The 23,075-nt window shown below is 43.1% G+C and overlaps 1 protein-coding gene across 2 annotated transcripts in view; it reads left to right on the forward strand.

Annotated features, from left to right (window-relative positions):
- Baiap2l1 (BAR/IMD domain containing adaptor protein 2 like 1) overlaps nucleotides 1–23,075 on the forward strand; it is a 100,552-nt gene that overhangs the window by 57,367 nt on the left and 20,110 nt on the right. For both annotated transcript variants that reach the window (XM_006982661.4, XM_076560117.1), the window contains exons 4-6: nucleotides 20,109–20,170; nucleotides 20,273–20,344; nucleotides 22,656–22,793. In XM_006982661.4, coding sequence (XP_006982723.1) covers nucleotides 20,109–20,170; nucleotides 20,273–20,344; nucleotides 22,656–22,793 — 272 coding nt within the window. The remainder of the gene's footprint in view (nucleotides 1–20,108; nucleotides 20,171–20,272; nucleotides 20,345–22,655; nucleotides 22,794–23,075) is intronic.

Here is a 23,075-nt window from a genome sequence, read left to right on the forward strand (position 1 = left end):
CCCTGACACAAGCAACCTAAAGGAGGAAGGGCTCTTTAGGCTCACAAGCTTTGGTCCATCATGGTCATGGAAGCTATGGCAGAGTTATAGCAACGGCAGAGTGTGGCAGAGGCTCTTCACATTCTTAGTGGATCAGAAAGGGAGCTTGTGCCAAAACTATACCCTTCCAGACCAACACCAACATCCACTCTACCTGATAGGCCCCTTATCTAAAAGACCCACACCCTCCCAAAACAGCACCACCAGTTGGGGACGTGTTCCAATGCATATACCTGTGGGAGATATTTCATGTTTGAACCGTGACAGACCCCATAGAGGTGAGGTCATGAGATCCTTATTAGGCTAACATTTAATGCTGCCTGATTCCTTGGACACACATTTGAATCTGAAACAACATGTTTTTCATTACACTTTATCACTTTGCCCATCCTCTGAGTCTTTGAATTTGGAAAATTTTCAACCCAATTTTCCCAATCCATTAAATTGGTCTTTTTTTCCTAGAAGAAAAATCAAGTGTCCAAGCAATTCAAGATAAGGAAGAAAGGACTGTAGAGATGGCTCCATGGTTAAGAGGACCTACAGCTCCAGTTCCAGGGGATCTGACCCCCTCTTTTGCACTCCTAAGGCATATGCACATGTGTGTATATAAACACACACACACCCACACCCACACACACACACACACACACACACACACGCACGCACGCACGCACGCACGCACGCACGCACAAATACAAATATAACTTTTAAATTAAAAAAAGCTGAGGCGGTGGGTACCCTTATGCTCATGTTGTCAGACTGGCTCAGGGGGCCAAAGCAATGGCCCCTCATGTTGAGGGATCAGTGCCTCAGATGCTGACACCATCCTTGGCGACTAGAGCTTCTTACACCCTGTAATGAATGAATGCAGGTTTCTTAAACTTTTAGCAGCACTGTGTCAGAAAGGGAAGCACTGCGTTATAGCACACAGTGAGGCACTTGAGAGCACACCAAGGCTGTGATCAGGACACAGGAACAGCAAGAGGCCATCAAGAGAGCGAGGCCTGGCCTGTTCCTGCAGACATTCCCAGCATGCAATAGTGCCGTGGTTGGGGTGGCAGCTCTGGTGGGGAGGCTAGGCAGATTTCTTGTTTACAGGGGCAATACTCTCTGTTAGGAAAGACAGAAACACGGGAAAGTACTGGGAAGTGCAAACCAAACCACAAGACAACCACTTCACACCCAGCCGAGCATCTACAATTAAAACAACAGCCAAGAGCCAGCAAGATGGTTCAGTGAATAAAAGTACTTATTGCCAACCAGACAACCTTGAGGAAGGGCTCTTTAGGCTCACAAGCTTTGGTCCATCATGGTCATGGAAGATATGGCAAAGTTATAGCAACGGCAGAGTGTGGCAGAGGCTCTTCACATTCTTAGTGGATCAGAAAGTGGATCACAGGGATCCACATAGTGGAAGGAGAGAGCTGATTCTCACAAGTTGTCCTCTGACCTCCACATGTGCACCCTAGTTTGGGTACATATATACATACATAAAATATATAATAAAATTGTTTTGAAAGGTAGTTGATAACAATATTAGTAAGATGTAGCAAGCCAGGTGTGGTGGTACATGTCTTTAATCACAGCACTTGGGAGGCAGAAGCAGGCTAATCTCTGAGTTTGGGGCAGGCCTTGTCTACACAGTGAGTTCCAGATCAGCCAGGGAGACCTTCTCTCAAAAAATTAATTAAAATAAAGAAAACTGAAGGTTTCATATATTGTTGGTAGGAATGTAAAATGGAACAGCTGTGTTTGAAAACAGCCTCAGTTCCTTAAATTCCAATTCTACTTCTCAGATACTTATGAGAAATGTAATGAATAACACCACATAATTTTAAACATTAAAATTAATAACAGCTGATGATTAGAAAGCCAATTTGTGATCTGTCCCTATAATGAAGTATTATTTAGCCATGAAAAATGGGATATTGATGGCATGCTGCCACATGGTTGAGCCTCTAAAACATGCTAAGTCAAAGAAGCCAAATAAAAGGACCATCCATATATTGCATGGTTCCATTCATATGACATATCCAAAAACATTCATAAACACAAAGCAGAATTTGGGGTTTCCTGGGGAACAAATGAGGATTGGTTACCTAATGAGTAGTGGGATTCTTTTGGTGTGGTAAAAATGCTCGTGGACTAGGCAGTAGTGCGGGTGAATATACTGTTACTATTAACACTTAGAGGTACTTTACTGACAGCAACAACAGAAAGTAAGTTGGGTTGGAGAGATGGCTCAGCAATTGAGTACACTTGCTGCTCCTGTAGAGGACCCAAGTTTAGTTTCTAGCACCCACAGAAGTCAGCTCACAGCCACCTGTAACTCCAGCTCCGGAGGAGCTGAGACCTCTGGTTTCCACAAGTATTCACATTCCCCCACACAAACTGTGTGTGTGTGTGTGTGTGTGTGTGAGAGAGAGAGAGAGAGAGAGAGAGAGAGAGAGAGAGAGAGAGAGAGAGAGAGAGAGAGAGAGAGAGATTAAAAATTAAAAATTTTGCCAGGCAGTGGTGGCACATGGAGGCAGAGGCAGGTGGATCTCTGTGAGTTCGAGGCCAGCCTGGGCCAGCCCAGAGTTAGTTCCAGGAAAGGCACAAAGCTACACAGAGAAACCCTGTTTCGAAAAACTAAAAAAAAAGAAAAAGAAAAAAAAATAATGATGATGATAAAAAAATAAAAAATAAAAGTTTTAAAAGACCTGTCAACCTCACGTCTCAGGAGTGGTTGTGAGGCTGGGTGAAGGCGTCCTAGTGACCCATCAGCAGGAACTACCAGACGGACAGGACAGAGGAGAGGTGGCAGCAGGAACCAATGTCTTCCCATCTCAGCTGAAGGCTGATTGGTGAGACAAGGATGTAAGAAGAAGCTTTAGAGATAAGCTTTAAAATGCTTGATTGGCTAAGTGAGTTGGCATGGGGTATTGGATACCTATGCAGGAAACGGGCTTTTCTGAAACCATGGCCATCTTTTGCAGCAGACCTGGTCTTCACCTACAACACAGTAAAGGGATTGTGAAAATATAGACATACATAATTTGATTTGGGATTGGCACTGGGGTAAAGAGTAACAAGAGTTACAGAATTTAGCTGGGCGGTGGTGGCGCACGCCTTTAATCCCAGCACTCAGGAGGCAGAGGCAGGCGGATCTCTATGAGTTTAAGGCCAGACTGGTCTACAGAGTGAGTTCCAGGAAAGGCACAGAGCTACACAAAGAAACCCTGTCTCGAAAAACCAAGAAAAAAAAGACTTACAGAATTTAATGGGAAAAGATGATCCCACCTACATGAGAGTGGCAGAGAAAGTGAAGTCTGAGAATGTTGAATGGGCTACAGGGGAGGTTCAGGAAGCTGTGCTCTCTCAGGGAATAAGGGCTGTCTCCACTTACCTGGGCATTGGAACTTGTGGAGAGGATCATGAGAAATAATGTGCAAAAGAAAAATGGAACCTTGTTTCTTGGTATGTTTCTAAGTATCTCAAGTTGAGGAATTAGTAGTATTGCCCCCAAAAGGTTGGGAGTTATTAGGAACTGACTCATTTTAGGAGCATGGTTCAAAGGTACAGTGCAAATTACTAGATGAATAAGGAGGCACATTGAATGACAGGTACTTTATAACCATGACCTGCACCTCACAGGGCAGCATTCTACTCCTGTGACTTTGCAGGGCCCCAGGGCTGAGGCATCACTCAAGCACAGCTTCCATTTTTGCCATGATAGGATTTATGGCACACCTTTACATTCATTCATTTTTTTTCTTTCTCTCCTCTCTCTCATCACTTCTCTCATTTTTTGTTTTGTTTTTTTTGTTTGTTTGTTTTTGTTTTGTTTTGTTTTTCTTAAAACACACACACACACATACACAGAGGGCATGATGATGCACACCTTTAAGCCCAGCACTTTGGAGGCAGAGTTAGCCAAGTCTCTGAGACTAAGGCCAGCCTGGTCTACAGAACAAGTTCTAGGATAGCCTACAGAGAGAAACCCTGCCTTGAAAAAACAAAAACAACTGTGGTGCCACACACTTTTAATCCCAGCACTTGGGAGGAAGAGGCAGACAGATCTCTGTGAGTTCGAGGTCAGCCTGGTCTATAAAGTGAGTTCCAGGACAGCCAGGACTGTTACACAGAGAAACCCTGTCTCCAAAAACCAAATCAAAACAAGAACCAGATGGATGGATGGAGATAGATAGATAGATAGATAGATAGATAGATAGATAGATAGATAGATAGATAGATAGATGATAGATAGATAATCTCATGTAGTTCAGGATGACTTCAAACTCTATGTAGCTGAGAATGACCTTGAACTTTTGGTCTTCCTGCTTCTACATCCCAAGAGCTGGAATTAAAAGTACATGCCACCATGCCTAGCTAATGCAGTGCTGGCAGGAGAACCTGGGTCCTCATATATGCTAGGTGAACACTCTACCAACTGAACTACGTCTCCAGCCCCTGCCTGGGTTTTTTTGAGCCAAGGTTTTTCTATGCAGTCCGGGCTGGCCTCAAACTTACTATGTAGCTGAGGGTGACCTGGAACTCCTGATCCTCCTTCCTCCACTTCCCCACGTGCAAATGCAAAGATTGTAGATGTGTACCACCAAGCTTGTTTTATTTACTGGAGGTTTAAAGCATCATTCTACTATAAGCTCTGTCCTCAGCTTTTCTCTAGTTTTCTGAGCCAAGGTCTTTCTGTGTAGCTCAGAGTGACCTCAAACTCAAAACCCTCCCACCTCAGTCTCTCCTGAGTTCAGCCTGGCTCCACTATACCTGGCTCTTCTTTTGAAATTTTACTGTATCTGATTAAATATTTTAATTTTATTTCTCTTTTATTCTGTACTCAATCCAGCTTAATTTCCCATTCATATTAATGCTTTATAACTTACAAGTCCTCTGGGATGTTGAAAACGACACACTTAGATTTTGTAATGAGAATTAAAACCTACATTCTAAAAAAATTTTTTATATGTTGGGTGAAAAATGAACCTAATAAACATCAAATTTAGTTTTTCTCTTTATTATCTTAAAGTGTCTTTTTATATAATTAAACCCATGGCTATAAATTATTTTGGTCAGCCCTCCTTTTTTTTGAGATAAAGTCTCATGTATTCTAGGCTGTCTTCAAACTTGCTATGTAGCCTTGAACTTCTGATTCTTCTGCCTTCACCTCTCAAGTGCTGGGATAACAGGTGTGTGCCACTATGCCCTGTGTATGTGATTCTGTACACCTGGGGACTGAACCCAGACTTTTATGCATGCTAGGCATGTGTAGCTCTGCCAACTGAGCCGTTCCCAGTGCCCCCAACTCTTTAATGAGAAGAAAGATTCATTTTGACTATTTCTAAAACTTATTTTTTAACTTTCATTAATTAAATTTTTGGTGCTGGTGCTTGAATCCAGCCAGGTGCTTGAGCACCTTCACTTGGGGTGATAAACAATTTGGGTTTTTTTTTCCCCCACTACTAGGGATTGAACCTAGGACCTCATGCATGCTGGTCAAATGTTCTGCCACTAAGCTATATTCCCCATTGATGGTGTACTTCATTTTTGATGGCTGCCTATATTTCACTATAAATTTTCCTCTGTTAGAGCTGGGTGCTGGAGAGGAAGGGAAACACTGGTACTGAGGAGGTGTGGGGCTTCTTTGTTCTTGGCTCTTAGAGAAAACTGAACAGAGGAAAGTCATTCTGGGTATTCTGAAAAGCCACATAAAACCCAAATTCCAGCTGAAGCAAATGATAACAGAGTATTTTCTTTCCTACTTATTTTTTAGTTTTTAGTATTATAATATTTTAGATTTACTCATTTTACTTTATGTGTATGAATATTTTGCCTACATACATGTATGTGTGCCATGTGCATGCCTGTTGGGTCCTTTGGAACTGGTGTTATACATAGTTGTGAGACATCATGTGAATTCTGGGAATCAAACCTGGGTCCTCTGAGAAGAAAGGACAGTGCTCTTAACCTGGACCCTCTCTCCAGCCCCTCCTTTCTGATTTAAAGGAGCATCTGCTGTCTAGTAAGCCCTGTTCTAGTTTTGAAGATGAATAAAACAAAACTTGCTCTCAGAGACTTTCTAGTGGATAGTAGACACATGGTATAGCATGTCAGGTGACAGATGAGGAGTATCCAGTGATGAATGAAAGGATGGAGTGGAATTGCTTTTGCTGGCAGTAGGCAACTTGTGTTAGGGAAGGTATATTGTGAGGTAGATGTCTGACACAAACATTCCAATGAAAACCAGCAAATATAAAGGTCCTAGAGCTAGAGTGGGCATAGGCCTCTGTTCTTAAGAAAGCAAGAAAATTGGGAAGGAGTGAGGTCTGTAGATGAAGAAGGTAAGAAGGTGGGCCAGGACATGGGGGCTGTGGGCCAAGGTAAGGACTTGGCCTTTCAACCTGAGTTGGATGTGTAGGCTCTCAAGGCGGCAAACCTGGGAATGGAATGATCAGACTTAGATTTGTAAAAGTTTTTCCTGGCTTCTGAATGAAGAATAAATGGTAAAAGGTGGAAATGGTACAAAGCATAGTACAAAGCTGATATGTCAGACCAGGTCGGGCACGATAGTGGTTGGGTTGGAGGTGGAGACAGAGACAGTTGTTTGCTGGTCCACTGATCATCACGCTAGAAGGAAGTCTGGGTTCCTGTTTCATCAGCTGGAGATGTTGAGCCTTCCCCCTGGAAACCTGAGTCTGGAGACCATTGTGTGGCCCTGTGAACAGGGCAGCCCTGTCTCACCAGCCTTACAACAGGGATGCTAACTAAGCCAGTGCTTGGGGCTTCCCTGGATCCAAAATGCAGCCATTCTCGAGGACCACAGTGTGCCACACTCTTTTTATGGTCTTCCCATTTGATTGTCACTAGGTCCTAGGAGGGTTTTCTGTCAAGTCTCACAGACTCAGCTGGCTGCATAGGACAAGCTAGAGATTGTGTGCTTCTCAAACAAGCCCAAGAGCCCAGATCTCTCTGAAAGGCCTCCCGCTGGTGAGAGTGTGGAGCAGACGACAGTCATGTAGCCTGTTTTTACCTGTTTTAGGGCTACTGTATGTGTATGTGAGCTAGGACACCAGCAGGCTTCCAGTGGAGCCTTGGAAAGGCAATTCTACCACCTTGGTCTTACCTCCTATTGGCCCTTTCACTCTGGACTGAAATAGCTCCAAGGACCGGTCCAATCCTTAGCCTATGTGTGCCTCTATGGTTCTGCCCAGCTTTCCACAATTCTATTTTTAAACAAGAATTCAAATATTCTAGTAGTTTGTTTTCTAAATTTTTATTACATTTTATTTTGTTACATAGTTCTGTGCATACATACATGAGTGTGCCATGCATGCATGTGGAAGTCATAGGACAACTTGTCAGAGTGGCTCTGTCCTAATATATGAGTCCTCACGTCATCGTGCTTGCTGTCAAGTCCCTATACCCACTGAGCCATTGCATCATCTCACCAATCCAGAGTGTTCTGCTATTGATGAGACTTTTGCCTCCCACATCCTGGACATCACTTCAGCCTTATGTTCTTTATTAGTTACTGTGCATCATGTTGCTAGAACACCAAAAACAATGTAAAGGGAAGGAATTACTGATTGGAGCTCATGTTCTCAGCAGTGATAATCAGTCATGGAGGAGAAGGTGTGAAAGAGCAGAGTAGGCACATCATGGTAGCCAGGAAGCAGAAAAAAACAAAACAAAAAAAATAGAGGAAGTATCCCGGGCAAGATATACACCCCCACAGTACCAAGGACCTACTTCCACAAGCTACCTTATTTTTACCACTTCCCAGTAATGCCTTCATAGTATGAATCCATCAAGAGATTAATCTGTTGAGTAAGTCAGAGCCTTCCTGATTTAATACTCTCTAGAAATGTCCTTCCAGGCCCCCAGATGTGAGTTTCCAGTCCAATCAAGTCAACAGTGAAGATGAACAGTCATAGGTGCCCGGTAGAGCAAACCTAATTCCCCTTCCCTGTGGGTTCTTGACTCACAGTTGAATCGAGGATACCTAGTAGTCAGGATCACAAGCTCAGGGTCCCACATAGGTCTCACTCTAATGAAAGTCTTCCAACCTCTCAAAACCTCAGTAAAATCCTCAGGGGCTAGAGAGATGGCTAAGCAGGTAAGAGTACTTGTTGCTCTTCCAAAGGACCCAAGTTCAGTTCTAAGCACCCATATTGGCCATTTTTAACTCCTGCTTCAGAGGATCTGATGCCTTCTTCTAGCCTTCCCAGGAACCTTCACACATGTTGCATGCACATGCGTGCACACACACACACACACACACACACACACACACACACACACACACTAAAATAAAAACAAAAATGTGTACAATTCCAGATGTGGCATTATTTAAGCCTTGAATGAAAATGCCTACAGTTAATTGACTTCATCATCAGAAATGAGCCATTGTCATCCTCATTCATGACTGGTGGCGTACCTGTTTTGATTGTTGGCAGCATCTCAGTGGATGTATTTCAGTAAATAAGGAAAATGAATCATTAATGTTCAACATCTCATTTGAAGTTATCTATAGAACACACTACTCTTTTAATGTTGTATTTTACATTAAGATATAAAGAAAATAATGGTTTATTGTTTCTATAAGAGGACAAAGTTGATAATTTCTTCTATGTGATATACAGTTTATACAATTGAAAAAATTATTCTTTTGGGCCAGCAAGATGATGGCTCAGTGGGTAAAAGCACTTTCCATGCAAGCCTAGTGGCTTGATTCCCAGAACTCACATAAAGGTTGATGGAGAGAACTGACTCCCAAGTTATCCTCTAACTTCCATATATATGCCATGGCATGTACACCCACATACCATGTACACACAATAATAATAAAAAAATTTAAACTATTCTCTTAGCTAAAGTAAGAGTAGTACATTAAAATTAAGCTGGAGGTATTTGGCTGGCAAGATGACTCTGTGTATCTGTCATACAAACAGGAGGACTTGAGTTTGGATCCCCAGAACCCATATAGGCTGGACAAGGTAGTGCTAGGTAGAGGCAGGAACAAGAGAATCCCTGGGTGCTTCAGAGCCAGCTAGTCTGACGTTGCAGCTGCAAAGAAAGAACACAGACTCTGTTTCAGACAAGGCAGAAAAGGTGAGGCCGGACACCTGAGGCTGACTCTGGTCTCTGCATATGCATGCTTACACTCATATGAACACATACACATAGACACATCATACACACAAGCATTTTAAGTGAGAAATTAACCTTAAGTAGTATCACAAATCTTGTGTGTAGCTTGCTGTACTTGTGCACAGCAGGTAGGCTAATTGGCATAATTGTTAATCAAAGTCAAGTGGAAAATACTCAATTTGCTTTCAGGATCAGTTTATCGGGCTGTCTTAGTCAGGATTTCTGTTGCTGTGATGAAACACCATGACCAAAGAGCAAGTTGGGGAAGAAAGACTTTATTAGGCTTACACTTCAGCATTGCTGTTCAATCACTGAAGGAAGTCAGGACAGGAACTCAAAACAGGGCAGGATCCTGGGAGCAGGAGCTGATGCAGAGACCATGGAGGGGATTTGCTTACTGTCTTAACCTCCCATGGCTTGCTCAGCCTGCTTTCTTATAGAACCCAGGACCAACAGCCCAGGGATGGCATCACTCACCATGGGCTGGGCTCTCCCCACGTTGATCACTAATTGAGAAAATGCTTTACAGCTGGATCACATCAAGGCATTTCCTCAACTGAGGCTCCTTCCTCTGATGACGCTAACTGTGTCAAGTTGACACGAAATCAGCCAGTACACAGGCCAGTGACAGAAATGTCATTTAAACCCTGTATCTCTCTTCTGGTTTTGAAAATTTGCTCCTGATTTTTAGACAGTACATGCTTGTCTGTTTAGGTACACCACTAGATCCCTGCTATTCCACTCTACAGACCTGGTGTTCTATGGCTCCTGTGTTCCATGTCTCACTGAGACTTGATTTTTAAAATACCCAGAGGGCTGTTGTTAACTCTTTGTCTTTTTTCCTTTCGGCCTGTTTTCTAGTGCTTCAGCCTTACAGAATGAATAGATCTTGAATCGTGTCCATATATCCTCTTTTCCTCCACTCAGGCTCCTCGTTTTAAGCATCTTTCTTTGTGTGATACATTTATTGTGTGCATAATAGGTAGCAATATTGGTAAGCTATCATTCACTAAAGACTTCAGTTTACATTAGGGTTCCTGCTACATTCTGTTAATTTGGCAAGTGTACACTGTCATTCTGTCACTACCCATAAGCCCCCGGCAGCCACTGATCTTTTTACTTACTGTCTCTGAAGTTTTTGCCTTCCTAGAGTGTCATGTCATTGGGATCATAGAATATTTGTTTTGTGTCCATGTTCCTCAACTGTCCATGGTCCATCACTGAACAATAAACATTTACTTCATGCCCAGGTGTTTCCCCTTGTGATTAAGTGACTGATTCAGCCCTGACCCTTCACCACATCATAAGGAAGTATTGTGTCATGTATCACTAGCCCAGCAAAAGACCAAAAGTGAAAGTCTAAAATGCAGTTTCTATTGAAACAAGTTACATGTTTCTTTCACACCACTAAAAAAAAAAACAAAAAAAAAACAAAACAGAAGACGGACAGAGACCATTTTTGTCTAGTAATGGGAGCTTAGCAGTTTCTCCTCTCCATCTTGGTGGCGTTGTTGCCATAAATTTCAGTTATCCACAGACTAAAACCACTCAGTTTCTGTTAGTATTGCACAGTCACCTATCCTTGTAACCAAGGATAGTTGGGGGGATGTTGTTATTTCGAGAGAGGATCTTGTGTAGCCAAAGGCTGGCCTCAAGCTTGCCCTGTAACAAGGATGACTTTGAACTCCTGATCCTCCTGCCTCTACTTCCTGAGTGCTGGGATTATAGGCATGCACCACCATATCATTTCATGTGGTACTGGAGCCCAACCACAAGGCTTCTTGTTTATGTCAAACAAGCACTCTACCTACCAACTGTGCTACGTCCCCAGTCCCCAAGAATAGTTTTTACAAAAGTGGCTATCGCCGACAGGCTGAAGTAGGGGGTTATGAATTCAAGAACAGACTGGCCAAAGAACGAAACCCTATCTCAAAAAAATAGAAAAAAGGAAGGTAGAAGAAAAAATATTTTATTACCTTTATTCCTTGAATGTTCTCCTTTTATTAAGTGTTCTTTATGTAGCTCTGAATTTCTGACATATTCCTTTGAAAAACATCTTTTAACATTTTTGGTAGCTGAAGCCTACTGGTGACAGATTTTGTCTAGAAAAAAAAAAATCAGCTGGGCACAGTGGTAATCTCCTAATCCCTGAACTCAGGAGGCAAAGGCAGGGATTTCTGTTAGTTTAAGGTTAGCCTGGTCTACATAGCAAATTCCAAACCAGACAGGGTAACATAGTGAGACCCTGTCTCAAAACACACATTCTCTCCCAATCCTACCCCCTCTGTGTGTGTGTGTGTGTGTGTGTGTGTGTGTGTGTGTGTGTGTGTGTGTGTGCGCGCGCGCATGCGCGCGCATTTTTCTTGTATATTTAGAGGATAATTTTACTAGATAAATGAATTTTCAGTGGTGAATCTTGGAATTCTTAGATATTTTACTATTTTTGGTATTTTGTAGTGTGTGAAGCCCTACCTGGCCTGTCATTCACTACATAGCCCAGCTAGCCTTGAGTTTATGGCAGTCCTTCTTCAAGCATTGAGTACTGGAGTGTAGGGTTAGGTTATGTGCCACCATGCCGTTTGCTTTCTCCATACTGTATAGACCAAGCTGGCCTAGAATTTGCAATCCTTTTAGCTCTGCCCCTGAGTGCTGAGCTTCCACCATTGCACCCCCGTGGCCCACTTTACACTCCCTTAAGTGTTTTTTTGAGGGAAAGTCTGGTGTAATTCTTACCCTGTGGCTCTCCAGCCTTGGCATTTCCCACCCTCTGGCGTCTTCCAAGAATGTGTCTTTATCTTTGGTGTTTTGCAGTTGGTGTGTGATACACCGGGGTGTCAGTATTTCAGTGTCTATTCTGTGTTCTCTGAGCTTTCTGGTCTGAGTTTTGATAGCTGTCTTTAGGTTTGGAGAGTAGTCTCCAACACTATTGCTCTGGATGGCTTTCCACTCCTTTCTCTCTCTGCTTTTCCCTTTATTGGTGTTTTACTCTTTTAATTATGCACAGTCCTTGGATATTTTGTTCCATTTTTTTCATTCTTTGTATGTCAGTTTTGGAAAGTTGTATCATATCTTTAAGCTCATTGGTTCTTTTCTCAGCTGTGTCCAGTCGCCTGGAAAGAGCATCAGAGACATTCTACATCTCTGTTTCTATCATTTTCTTGATTATTTATTCGAGTTTCAGTCTTTGAGTACATTGCTTATATGTTCTTACATGCCACTCAGTTTTCCCAGTAGGATCCTTGGCATATTATCTTAGTTGTTTCAAGTTCTTCGTCTTTCTGTTTTGTTTTGTTTGGGGGTGTGTCAGACTCTTACTGTGTAGTGCGGGTTGGCCTAGAATTTACTGTGTTGCTCAGGCTGCCCTTAAATTGGGAGCCTTGAATACTGTGATTATTGGTGTGCATTATTACACCTAGCTAAGTTCATAGTCTTGCAGTTTCAAAATCACCATATCCAAGTCTGGGTCTGATGTTTACCTTGTCTCTTCAGATTGTGTTTTTCCTTAGTGTGTCTAATTTTGTCAATGAAAATTGAATATAATATATCAGGTAATAGGAACAGTGGAAGATAGGCCTTTGGAGGAATGGCTTTTTGTTTGTTTGTTTGAATCTGGCTAGGAGTTGGGATAGATTTAATGTTGGCTGTAGCTGTAACTGTATCAGAGGTTGTATTTTTCCTCTCCTCCTGGTGTCATTCTTAGTAGAGCCTGTGCCTTGCAGCTCTCCAGGTGTACCCAGGATCCTTTCCTGGGGCCCCGTTGATTGGTGTGATATAAACTCTTGGGAAAGGAAAGCTTCATTCCTTTAGTTGTTGTGTGAAAGTTTGAACAACCTGAATACCTGGAATCTGACCTTTGGAAGAGCTCCTTAGCCTTTCTTTCTCCTTAGTGAGAAAGCTTCAGGGGGCCCGAGATAACTAGTTGCTGTTCCCAGGTCAGATAAGACTTCATTGCAGCAGCTTGCCCTTGAGGGCCAGTCTCGCTGACAGAACCCACAATAGGACTCTGGACTTATTTCATAATGATTGCCTAAGGGGAATTTTCCCCATCTTTTCAGAGAGCAAACACTGGTACTCATAGAGGTAAACTCTGGGAAGTGTGGGGGCTCTTTAAATATGAGAAGTAATGTTCTAGATGTGCACTGATGTTGAGAAGCCTGGTGGACACTATCACATCTTTCTGCAAATGCTTTGACCCTGGCTGAGGCTCCCGCCCATTGAGCTCTGTGGGGACCGAGAGTCCCAATACCTGCTCTTCTCCAGCCCCCACCTTCTTCCTAACAATTTTGTGCTCCAGTACTGAGAGGTCAACAGTAGCTCCTGACAGTCTAATGTGCAAAGCCAGTTCCTTTTGGACAGTTTATTCTAGACTTCCACATAAAAATCAAGTTGCTTTTGTTCTGTTTTATTTTTTGTCATTGCTGATTCGTTGAGTTTTTGTTTTGATGTTTGAGACAGAGTCTGTCTCTCTCTATAGTCCTAGTTGTCCTGGAACTCATGTCAACCATGCTGGCCTTGAACTCACAGAGATCCACCTCCCTCTGCCTTCCAAGTGCTGGGATTAAAGGCATGTACCACTAACACCCAGCTTTCAAAAATTAAAGGTTTTTTTTGTACTGTGTCTAAAAGGGACACCTCCAAAAAGAAGAATAAAGTCTACATTTATGGGTTTGTTTGTTTGTTTGTTTTTCTGTTTTTTAAGACAGGATCTCATTCCATAGCCCAGATTTGCACCAAACTAAAAAATCCTCCTGTCTCAGCCTCTAGAATTCTGGGGCTGTAGATGTGGGCCACCGCTCCCCACTATGACTACAACCTTTTAAAAGGATTTTTAAAATTATTATCTTTAATTATGTGTGTGTTTAGGGTGTGTGCACATGTGTGTCTAGGTACCCACAGAGGTCAGAGGCATCAGATCCCCACAGAGCTGGAGTTACAGGAGGTTGTGAGCTGCTAGTCATGTTTTAGAGGACTAAAACCATGTCCTTTGCAAGAGCAGTAAAGGCTGTTAACCCCTGAGCCATCTCTCCAGCCTGGGCTGCAACTTCTGTTTGACTCAGAGAAATGCTCACTTTCAGGTCTTTGACGGTGCTGCCCGCTTTCTAAGAAGCAGGCTGTCGGAGATCTTACTTTAAGTACAACACTGATATCAATTCACCTGCCAACACACCTCTTCACTCCTGTTATCTCCTCCTCTCCGCCCTCCTCCTCCAAAACTAAACAGATACACGAGAGACTGGGGAGATGGCCCAGTGAGCCAAAGCCTGTATGCTGCTGACTGAGTTCAGTCCCCAAAACCTACATAGTAAAAGGAGAGAATGAACTCCAGCCAAGGTGTCTTCTGACCTCCACATGGATGTACACCACACACCAAATCAATTCATGTAAGTTTAAAATCTAAAATCTTGGCCAGGCAGTAGTAGCACACACCTTTAATCCCAGCACTCGGAAGGCAGAGCCAGGCAGATCTCTGTGAGTTCAAGGCCAGCCTGGGCTACAGAGTGAGTTCCACAGAGAAACCCTGTCTTGAAAAACTTAAAATAAAAAAAATTTTTTTAAAAATCTAGAATCTTAAAGTATGGTAGTGTAAGCCTGTTATAACTGCTAAATGGGAGCTGAGGGTACTCAATACCTTGAGATGCCAGGTCTTTGTTCTTGCTAGAATACTATCCAAGCCGATTTGCATCTGGTGAGAATCAAATGAGAGCACACTGGTCATTTTTCTCTCATTTTTGATATAAAGGTACTGTCTGATTTCTAGCTCACTATTGGATTTTTAAAAATATTTCTGTTCATAAGCAATCTTAGAGGGAAACTTCCAGACTATACAATATCTTGTTCCTCATCTTAAGTTTTACATCTGTTAATTATTTTGGCTCTAACCTACCTTTACTATGATGGCAGCAAAATGGTGATTTCCCAAGGCCAGCAGCCTCTCCTCACTGGTACTGGACATTTTACTTTTGGCAGGAACATCCATTGTCCCTACATTATCTGTTGCTGTGGACTCACAGATCCCTGGATTTTTTTAGTGATCTATAGTTTATTACCATCCTTCACTGTTTTGATGCTCAGAGTAGAATACCCCATGTTTATTTGGGGGAACACTGGAAGAATAATTATATGATGATTGCAAGACATTAATTAGAACTGTAGCACTTCAGTTGTTTAAGCCAAGAATGAGACCCATTTAAGCTGTATTTCATACACATGTTGCTATTTGTGGGAGTTTTGTTGTTATTGTTGTTGTTCATTTGGGTGGTTGGTTAGTTGGTTGGGTTTTTTCCCAAGACAGGGTTTCTCCGTGGTAGCCCTGGCTGTCCTGGAACTCACTCTGTAGACCAGGCTGGCCTCAAACTCAGAGATCCACCTACAGCTGCCTCTGCCTCTGCCTTCTGAGTGCTGAGATTAAAGACGTGCACCACCATGCACTGCTACATGTTGCTATTTGTATAGCATAGTACTGATCAGAGGAGAGCCACTTGCCTGCCTCCAGGGACTGAGAGCCCTTCTTAGAGGCAGTAGAGCATCTCCAGTGTGCTCATGTGTTTGTGGGTAAGTGTTGGTGATGTGGATCTCCAGCATATATACCTGTCTACTCAGCATAACATCTGTGTGCTTTGCTTTTCCCTTCATTGTACTGTTAAATTTTTTATCACATTTTATTTATTTTGTGTATGGCAGTCAGAAGAGAACTTAAGAGTTGCTTTTTTTCTTCTACCAACTGGGTCCCAGGGATTGAACTCAGTTGTCTGGCTTGGCAGCAAGCACCTTTACCTTCTAAGACCTCTTTTTAGCCCTCATTGTATTTTCTCCTCTCACATTTACGGTCTGTAAAAATGTCAGAAAAACTATCCATTTCCCAGTGACATTTTTGGTCATTTTCACTTCAGTCAGTCTTCACAGTGTGACTTTAGGCCAGTAGTAGGTTGGCTTCCACACCACCGTTTTATTGTCTGATTCCACTTGTAGTAACACGTAGGAAGTGGCGTGTGACTCAGCCATTACTCTGTACTCTCTGGAAATAACAAACGTGTTGTAATTATCTGTGACCAGATATAAATGGAAAGAGTTGGGCTTGGTTTTCTTTTTTTTAAATGTCTGCCTGAATTCAGCATGTGTTCTTTGATGTCTCTGTCCTTGGCAGGCTCCATCTGGCTCCTCCACATTCTTACTGTGAATTGGTAAAGACTTATCTCGCTGAAACATATTAATAGACCAGCTGGGTGTGGTGATGCATGTCTGTAAGCCCAGCACTTGGAAGGTAGAGGTAGAAGATTGTAAATTTGAGGATAGCCTGCGCTATATAAATGTAACAAGACCCTGTGTCAAAAAACGAACTAACTTCCCAATGGGAGCTAGGGACGTAGCTTAGTAGAAGAGTACTTGTCCAAAGCCAGACTATGGTTCCATCTGCAGTACCAGCCTAGGGGGAAAAAATCAGCAAAAGTATTTCAAACAAAAAGTATCTAATAACAATAACATTCTTTAAGTTTTGTTATTTAATATTTAAAGGCCACATTGCCTACTGGCCACATGCATAGCCTTACATAGCATTGTTCAAAATACTGGATACATTTCTTCATAGTTCCTAAAACCTAGAGTTAGTGCTGCTATTTTTTTTTCACAGTGGCTATGAGCATTGTCTCAGTTGAGTTTATGAATTTGAAGTGTGTGCATGTTTTACCTAAATTCCTTTGAGCCAGCGCTGTGGTTCAGTGGTACAGCACTTGCCCAGCATGGGTGAATAGCCTGGTTTCATCTCCAGTGCTGCAAAAATTTTAATTTTAATAATAAATTCCTTATTATTGTCCCCTTAAGAATCTAGTTTATTCCGATTGAGTCACATGGCTGTAATGATATGAATTTCTTCCTGAGATACTGGCTCCACGCTTGAAAAGGGAAGGATCGGTGCAGCACGCAGCGCAAGCTTCCTGTCGGGGCATGCACTCCGTTCTGCTCTGTTTGAATCTGGGCTTGTGTCAGCTCCTCCCTCAAATGTTCTCTGCGTCTTTTTCCTTCTCCAATATAATTCATGAAAAAGTGGGTTAGAGGATGAAGAGTAAAACATCCCAGAAACAGAGCGTTTTCAACCTGAAGTAATACTTGCTCAATTGGAGAGTAAACATCTGTGGCCTTACTCAGTTTAAGAATGAACATCTGTGGAGTGAACCTAAAGGCCGCTTCATGTTCTGTGTCAAGGTGTGCTTTGGCAGCTTGCACAATCACAGCTAAGGTGTGTTTCAGTCACTCCTTAAAACCCAGGACTCCGGGGCTACCACTGGGAGACAAGCTCTGGAGTTCCACAAACCACGAGGGACAAGAATAGCAAGGTCGGGTTCCCGTCCTACACTGTGAATGGCCCGTTTCATTGAACTTGTCTGCAGTGACAGAAACCACAGAGGAGCATGGACAGTGAGAACCACGTGGGGCGCTGGGCCAGCGAGGCAGAGCCGGAGGTCAGAGCTGTGCTGAACACACAGCATGTTGCTCTGAGGTCCATGTTTGAGTGGGACTGCGGAAACACAGTTCAAGAAGGGTCATGTAAGACAGAAATGTGGCCACTTTGCTTCCCAACAGAATTCTTCTGATGGTTTCAGCCAAAATAGTTTTAGATTTTTTTTCCTTAAGAAGATCCAACTTAAAAAGAAAAAAAGAATCCAACTTGCCAAGAACTGAGTACTTAGTTTTCAAATAATTAAAATGATCTTTTTTTTTTTTAATCTCCAGCAAGGAATTGTTTATGGTTCAAAGTAGATATAAAAGTAACTCTGACTGTTTCAGTGTCTGAAATGACATAGTAATGTAATTATATTCTTGGCCAGGTTGCAAGCTTTTCTCATTTGTTTTTTCATATTGACTTTTGGGAATTTTAGATGGCATCGTCAGGGTAGGAAGCTGATGAACATGGTGGGTGAAAAAACAAGACAGAACAAAAAACCTGAATCCTGAGGATGATTCTGCCATGACTATCCTTTATCCAGCACATTGTCTGACTGGAGCTTCTTAGATTCACAGAGCTTTGGGAATAATGTGTATCCCTGGATCCTGATGGCCTGTGACCTCTCCAGGTTATGTTTCTGTAGGCGCTTCTCTGTGCCCACCACACCCCAGGTTTAGACAACACTTGTCCATAGAGGCCTTCAGCTTGTAGTTCACAAGTGTGTTTATCTGGAACACTGTGGGGAGAGCAGGGAGGCTGCCACCTTGGCTTCTAGAAAGACCCCTGGCACACCATGTAAAGTGACCTGGAAGAGAACATTCTCCAGAGAGGTAAGAGCACACGCCAGCCAGGGATGGAGTGAAGGAGACTCTCCTAGAGGCCTAGCCATCTGGATCTGCATGTGGACCAAGGAGAGTCCTCCCACTTGTGATGAGTGGACTTGTGTCTGTGACTTCACAGTTTGTCCAGTGTGTCTTCTCCTCAGAGTTGGACAAGCATAGTTGTGGCCCAAGAAAGTGTGAGTAAGGCTCATTCATGTTCTTCCCTAGAGGTTGATGGCACCAATACACAGTGACTCTTCATCATGGCACCAATTGCCATGGCACCAATGCCATCTTCAGTTGATGGCACCAGTACACAGTCAGTGACTCTTGCATGACACATAGGTGAGAGGTCTCCCACCGTGACCTGCTGACTGGGGTTAGGTGAATTAGGAAGCATGGTGCCGGTGAGCTCACTCTTACACATGGAACACCCAAGTCTGGGAGTAGACTGGATTTCTGAGATGGAAGACGAGGGAGGGGCTGGCCTGGCCTGGCATATCTGAGAAGCAGCTGTCTGCAAGTGCTCCTGAAAGCATGGCTGAGTCACTTGTACACTAGTGACAGCTGAGGCCATGTGGGCTCGGTGCTCAGTTTCTCTTTTCCCTTATTCTACCAGGGTCTTACTGTGTCATCCATTCTCATCCACAGCTGTTCAGCTTGCCATAAAAATTCCTTTGGATCTAGCCACTGACCTATAGAGCAGTCCACCAGTACATTCTGTGATGGTTTCACATGGCAGTGGCAGTCATTCCAAACGAGTCCCTCTGTTTTCCTACTTATATTCATCAGACCCGTGTGGTGTCTGAGGCAGGTAGGTTGTCAGAGAGGTTCTTGTCCACCTTTATCAGAGACAAGTGTCAGAGCTTTAGCACATGCCCCCAACTGTAAGAGAGCTGGCCTTGCAAACCAGGTGGTCACCCTGTTGGTTTCTGGAGAGAGGCTCCTTTGCCCTGGAACAGTCTCTGTTGCAGGGACTCTGTGTCCTCCCAGAAGATCCAAAATGGAACACTGTGGCTGGTACAGTTTCCCCTTGTGCTAATATTTTCCAGAACAAATACAGGAACTAAAATGAAAAAAAGAAAATGATTTTTCTCTGTGATTAGGAGATAATCAGATTACTCTGGGGATTAGATAAAAATAAACCCTCTGTTCCTATAATTAGTTACTGTGTTGACTGAGTTAATCTTTTGTAAGAGAATTCAAAGTTAAATCACAGAGCCGGAGAGACGCCTTCATGGGTAAGAGGGAATACCAGCGCTGTTCTTTTAGAGAACATGAGTTAGAATCTTAGCCCCAGCCATCAGGCGGCTCATGACCACCTGTAACTACAGATCTGACACCCTCTTCTGGCCTCCATGGGCACACACACGTCGTACACATTTGCACAAACATATAAACAAAAACAAAACCTGTTTTAGAAAACTTAAGTCATATATATAGGATTTGGCTGAGGGAATAAGTCATGAATCCAAGAACAGAGTAGGTGTTCCCTCTGAGCCTTCCCTGGGGAGCCAGCGTACTCTTGACTTGTCTTGGGGTTTAATATTTGGAGCCCCTGAGAGCAACCTTGTACTGTTTGCTTCCACTGTTTTGTTTCTGTTAATGTCTTTGCAAAACCATGCAATGGCTTCCCCTCATGTGTCTGGTTTTGTTTACAGGCCATGTCCTCATAGAGATTTCCAGCATCCACAAGAAACTCAATGAGACTCTTGATGAAAATGTACGTGAGCAGTTGTTATATTTTTTAAATGTACTTTTAAAAATTTTGCCTAAAACTCAAATATGATGTGAATTTTTTTTAAATTTTCGTTTTTTTCAACAGTTCAAAAAATTCCATAAGGAGATTATTCATGAGCTGGAGAAGAAGACAGAACTTGACGTAAAGTATATGAACGTGAGTGCAGTTTTCATCCACCTTGGCCAGCACCTGAGCTCTCGGCCTAGGAGAGCTTTTACACACACACACACACACACACACACACACACAACACACACACACACACACACACACACACACACACAACACACACACACACACACACACACACACACACACACACACACACACACACACAGAGTTTTGTCTACTTCCGGAAGTAGGGTGGAGTTTGGGTGCCGACACAACCTGGAATACACAAAACTAACAAATTCCCTTTGGGTTAAGTGGGCTCATTTTTTGCCACTGCTTGGCATGTAACGGGTACAGTGGCACACGCCCATAATTCCCAACACTGAGATAGGAGCAGGATGTTGAAACCAGCCTGGGACATATTGTGAGTCCCTTTTTTTTTTTTTTTTTTTTTTTTTTGGTTTTTTGAGACAGGGTTTCTCTGTGTAGCTTTGGAGCCTGTCCTGGATCTTGCTTTGTAGACCAGGCTGTCCTCAAACTCACAGAGATCCTCCTGGCTCTGCCTCCCAAGTGCTGGGATTAAAGGAGTGCCAGTCCCTATCTTAAAACACAAACAAAAACACAAACAAAACAACACAGAAACAGGCTAAAGCAGTAGTGAGCTCTGGCTGCTCCCCCAAAGGACCCAGGTTCGATTCCCAGCACCCACCTGGCAGCTCACTACCATCTGTAACTCCAGTTCCAGGGGATCTGATGTTCTCTTCTGGCCTTACACACGTGGTGCACAGATGTACATACAGGCAAAATAAATTAAATTAAATAAATTTAAATAAATAAAATAAATTAAAAAAACAAAACAAAACACGGAAACAGCAACAACAAAAACACAGAAAAACTAATGCTAGAAGTCACTACTTACAGAGGACAGTGTTCTCAGAGAACATGCTAGTGTGACAGGACGTCTGTGTCTGTATTCCACAGCTGGTGCCTTCACTAAGCGGCACCTGGATGTGATTGTGCTTCGTGGCGGCTTGCCTGTCACACAGCCGTCCATCCATCCGGGCAGTTTGTAGGCCTCCCTTCACCAGCTCCTGCTCTCCAGGACTCAGGCTCATGACATCTTCCCTTTCTGCTGTAGGATGCTTACTTACTTCCTTTTGACATCCAAAGCCTCCACCCCCCTTTCTAGTATGGTCTCCCCGCGTTACCCTTCCAAATTATCCTCTCCAGAGATCTTTATAAGGTCTGTAGCTATGCATGCACAGGCCATGGGGTTACACACACCTGATTAGGTGGACTTCATGCTGTGCCTTTTACATTCTCTTTTAAAAAAATAAGACAAAAGATTTATTTGTGTGTGTGTATGTGTGAGTGCACATACACGCAGGTTGGAGTTGGAGTTAAAAGTTGTAGGCCAAACTGACATGGATGCTGGGAACCAAATTCTGGTCCTGCAAAAGCAGAAAACGTTCTTAAGCATTGAGCCAACTTTCCATCCACCCTCTTCCTCCCCCTCACTGTCCTTCACAGGGTCTCATGGAGCCCAGAGTAGACTCACACTGGTGTGATGATGATGACCTCAAACTCTTTATCCTCATGCCTCCACCTCCCAAGGGCAGAGGTTAGAGGCATGCACGAGCATGCCCAGCTCATTTTCTAATTTGTATCTCTACCAAAATCCCTATACCAATATTCTTATGATCATCTTACAGATTTGATGAGAAACACGGGTTTATAGAAATTAAGTATTGAGCTCACACAGGTAATGGGGAAAGAAGCTATTCTAGTTTCTTAAACACTGCTGTACAGCACCCCGAACACTCATGAGCAATTGCACTTATTCATTGTATGTCTTGAATTGTAAATCATGTAATAGCCAGGAGTGTGTGTGTGTGTGTGTGTGTGTGTGTGTGTGTGTGTGTGTGCGCACGCGCACACACACACACAAGCTGGGAATGGAACCCAGGGCCTCACATGACGCTATGTAAGCATTCTACCACAGAGTTACAACTCCAGCCCTTTAGTATTGTGTAGTCACCAAAGCACTGACTACACAGTGTCTTAAAAAAAATTTGAAAAAAGAGAATTAAAAAGGAAAGATTTTTATCTTTAGAGCGCTGCTCATAAACAGAAACATTAGATCTAGCAATGCCTAAGAACTCAAGTTGAATGGAGGGGATCCTCTGGAGTGTGGGTGTGAGAGTGGTGTGGACTGACATTCTTAAGCCCCAGCCAGAATGGAGCCATCGGAGTGTGAGGATGTCGAGGCCAGTCAGCCACACAGAGTGGAAGTGTGAGCAAAGTGACTACACAACAGCCTGTCTGGTGCCACAGTAAAACAACATTTTACTTCCAGGCTACTCTAAAAAGATACCAAGCAGAACACAGGAATAAATTAGATTCCTTGGAGAAATCTCAGGCGGAGTTGAAGAAGATCAGAAGAAAAAGTCAAGGAGGAAGAAATGCACTCAAATATGAACACAAAGAAATTGAGGTGAGCTTTTCGTCGATATTTTTCTTTGTCAGTTATTGTGTGTACAGTTTAGGGGAGGCCACTTCAGTCATCGACACCACATCACTCACTCCCTTCTGTGCTACAGCTGAGGTGAAACAGAAGCATTCCAAGCTGAGTGTGGTGACATGTGCCTGGAATCCCAGTCTCTCAAGGCTGAGTTGGAAGGGACTTAACTTCTAGGCTAGCCTGTGCTACATGGTGAGACTGTGTCAAAGAAAAGAAAAACAAAGCATGTGTAAGCTGACTTAGTATTGCAGGGCT

Source organism: Peromyscus maniculatus, chromosome 23 (assembly GCF_049852395.1).
Source record: "Peromyscus maniculatus bairdii isolate BWxNUB_F1_BW_parent chromosome 23, HU_Pman_BW_mat_3.1, whole genome shotgun sequence".
Classification (NCBI taxonomy): domain Eukaryota; kingdom Metazoa; phylum Chordata; class Mammalia; order Rodentia; family Cricetidae; genus Peromyscus; species Peromyscus maniculatus.